Source organism: Tetrahymena thermophila (assembly GCF_000189635.1).
Source record: "Tetrahymena thermophila SB210 genomic scaffold scf_8254650, whole genome shotgun sequence".
In the NCBI taxonomy this organism is placed as follows: domain Eukaryota; phylum Ciliophora; class Oligohymenophorea; order Hymenostomatida; family Tetrahymenidae; genus Tetrahymena; species Tetrahymena thermophila.
In genome coordinates this window covers 1,079,864-1,082,742 of record NW_002476418.1, presented here as the reverse complement: position 1 = coordinate 1,082,742, position 2,879 = coordinate 1,079,864, and the positions used below count along the sequence as shown (strand labels likewise).

The 2,879-nt window shown below is 19.1% G+C and overlaps 1 protein-coding gene across 1 annotated transcript; it reads right to left on the bottom strand. All coding sequences in view use genetic code 6, as the record gives it.

Annotated features, from left to right (window-relative positions):
* Nucleotides 1-548: 548 nt before the first annotated feature.
* TTHERM_00079720 (SNF7 family protein) lies at nucleotides 549-1,518 on the bottom strand (the record flags this gene model as incomplete). Its single annotated transcript, XM_001015812.2, has 4 exons — nucleotides 1,276-1,518; nucleotides 1,072-1,220; nucleotides 917-1,010; nucleotides 549-854 (listed from the first exon to the last, which is right to left on the bottom strand). The coding sequence occupies exons 1-4, from the start codon at nucleotides 1,402-1,404 to the stop codon at nucleotides 549-551; spliced, it is 678 nt and encodes a 225-aa protein (XP_001015812.1). The 5' UTR covers nucleotides 1,405-1,518.
* Nucleotides 1,519-2,879: the final 1,361 nt, after the last annotated feature.

The window sequence follows — 2,879 nt, the reverse complement described above, 5'->3', positions numbered from 1 at the left end:
CTATAATTTAATTATATTTTATTTTTTATTATATTAAAGTAAGCAATTTTACCATAGAAATCTTTTAAAAATAATTCTGTGTGGATAATTAATTATCTTCTAAATATTATTTTGTTAAATAAATATATGAAAAAGATAATTTGTTAAAGGTGTTCTATCATTAAAAGAACATACATACATAAATATTCAACAAATTTTATTGTTTATTACCTTAAAGTTAACAATTGTATCCTAAAAACCATATAAAAATAATTAGATTTAAATAAATAGTTATTTACTTATTTAATTTTAATTCTTCTGAAATATCAATTAATATTCTAGATATGATTTTATTAACACATTTATCATTTAGAATATTAGAAAATAAAGATTATTGAAATAAACAAAGATTTTTATTTTATTAACAATATGATTTTACAAATAAAATAAAAAGATTAACTTTAATTTTATTTTTATTAAATTTTTAATGAGTTTTTTTAATTTATTAATTAATTCGTTGGTTTATTATTTTTATAGTTCTTAAATTAAGGCTTTCTATATATTATTAATCAGATATGGTTTTATTAGAGTTATCCTTGATTCATAGATTACATTTATTAGGGAACATATTATTAAGGTTTTTGTTATTAAGCTAACATTTATTCTTTGAAAATTTCATTATCTATTTATGCGAATTCTTCATCAAGTTCAGCTTCATCAACTTCGATGGCATAGTTTCTGTTAAGCATTTCATTCATATAGTCGCTTTCATATTGCATGTCATCCATATCATCTCTTAAGTCTTCTAACTCATCTAAATTAACTTATTCGAACATTTGCTTTTAGGCAGAAACAGCTTATTTCATAGCAGTACCCTTTTTGAATAAAGTTTTTTTTATTAACCTTTATTTGATAAAAACAAATTTAAATTAATTACCATTTCAAGAGTGTTTTGAATGTTTTCTTTAGTGAAAGCTATTTAATCTAAGGTGAATTGCTAGTTAAGATAGTTGGCCATTTATTGATCGTACCTTTTTTTATTTTATTTTAGATTATTTAATAAATTTTTTCATGCACATTTAACTAAATTACAATTTCTTCTTTTTCATAAGGTTGAGGCATCTCTACTTATACATTTTTTATGTAGATCCCTTAGAATTTTTTGCTTTATTATACAAGTCAGCAATTTCTTTTTCAAGGTTTTTGATAGTTTCATCAACTTCCTTGACTCTATTTTCCATCTTTATATTAAATAAATAAATTAAATTTTGTAATGTGAATCAATATTCTTTTTACTCTCTTAGATTGTTCAGTCAAATCAATTTGTGGTTACTCCTATTTCTTAGGCTCCTCTTGAGGAGGTTAAGGAGGTTGTTATTAAACAGGCTATTGAGCTGGCTTAGAAGCACCAAATAATCTATTCATTTTTCTTAAATTGTATCTTTAATAATATTTTTTCGCTTTTTGATTATGTTAAAGTTAAGAATTATTTTTGTTGTTAAAATATTACTTTGATTTATTATTGTTTTTGACAACTTTTATTGACTGATTAGAATAGTATCTAAAATTTGTACTGTATTCTGTGTATCTAAAATTTAGGATAGATCAATAAATAAATCAATCGATCAATAATCAATCTTGTTTGACTACTTGTGCCAATTAATTAGAATAATAAATTTTAAAATTTTTCTTGCCAGCAAATGTTTGAGGACCTAATCTGCTAATAAAGATCAAGCAAAATTCTTGAAATAAATTTTTTTCTCTATTTCATTTAAACATTTAAGTTATGAGATATTACTTATAAAATCATCTATTTCAAAATTGAAATTTTTATCAGATTGTATAAGATGTAATAAATTCCTATTTTTTAGAATTCATTTGTATTGGATATTTAAAATTTAAATTTTAAATTACTGCTTACTATATTTTTTATAAATAAACTTATTATTTCTTTGAAATACTGTATAGATATGTACAATAACTTAAAGTCTAAATAGTTTTAATTTAAATTTAAAAGAGAGTATGTATTTCATTTGCAATTATAAATGGAAGAAAAACAAAATAAATATCATAAAAAATATCACTTTGAAGACACTGAAGTTTACTTATTTTCTTTTAAACTATCTTACATGTTTTAGAAATCTTATGTTAATTGGATTCAATATTTTCTAAATTTATTTTGAAATAAACTAGGAAATCATATTTAAGTATCTAAAATTAGCTAAATAATCAGTAATTTTATTTAAACAAAAAAACCCTAAAAATTTTAAGAATTTATTAATCTTTAATATTTCTGATAACCATATAATAAATATATAAAATTTTTCATTTTTAAAACATATAAATCATCCCTATTAAATCAAAGCAAACAGTCTTTTTTAAGATAGCTAAAAAATAATTTTAAATATGATTTAGTGCATAAAATCAATTATCTTTAAATGGAAAATAAAATTAACTAAATAAATAAATAAAGAAAATTTGATTTTTAAAATAAATCTTTAAAAAATTAATTTTACTCAAGTTTTAAGATATTATTAAATGTTGAATTTATTTGTATTGTAAAATTTTAATTATTTATTTATTTTTTATTTATTTAAAATAAGAAAAATATATAGTAAATAAAAATAAAATCCCAAATTAAATAAAGATTTTCATAAAATGGTATTTCTTACAAATAGATTTTAAAATAGGTTTCTATTTAAATTAACACAAACTAACAGTAACAAATGCTAATATAAAAATATATATATATATTTATATATACAATTGATTCATACATTAATTTCAAAATTTTGTTTAAAAAAATATTCAAAAACTGAATTTTGATGCGTTTGTAATTTTTTTTTTCTTTTACTTTTAAATATTTTAATTAATTTATTTTGTTATCATAATAAAAAATT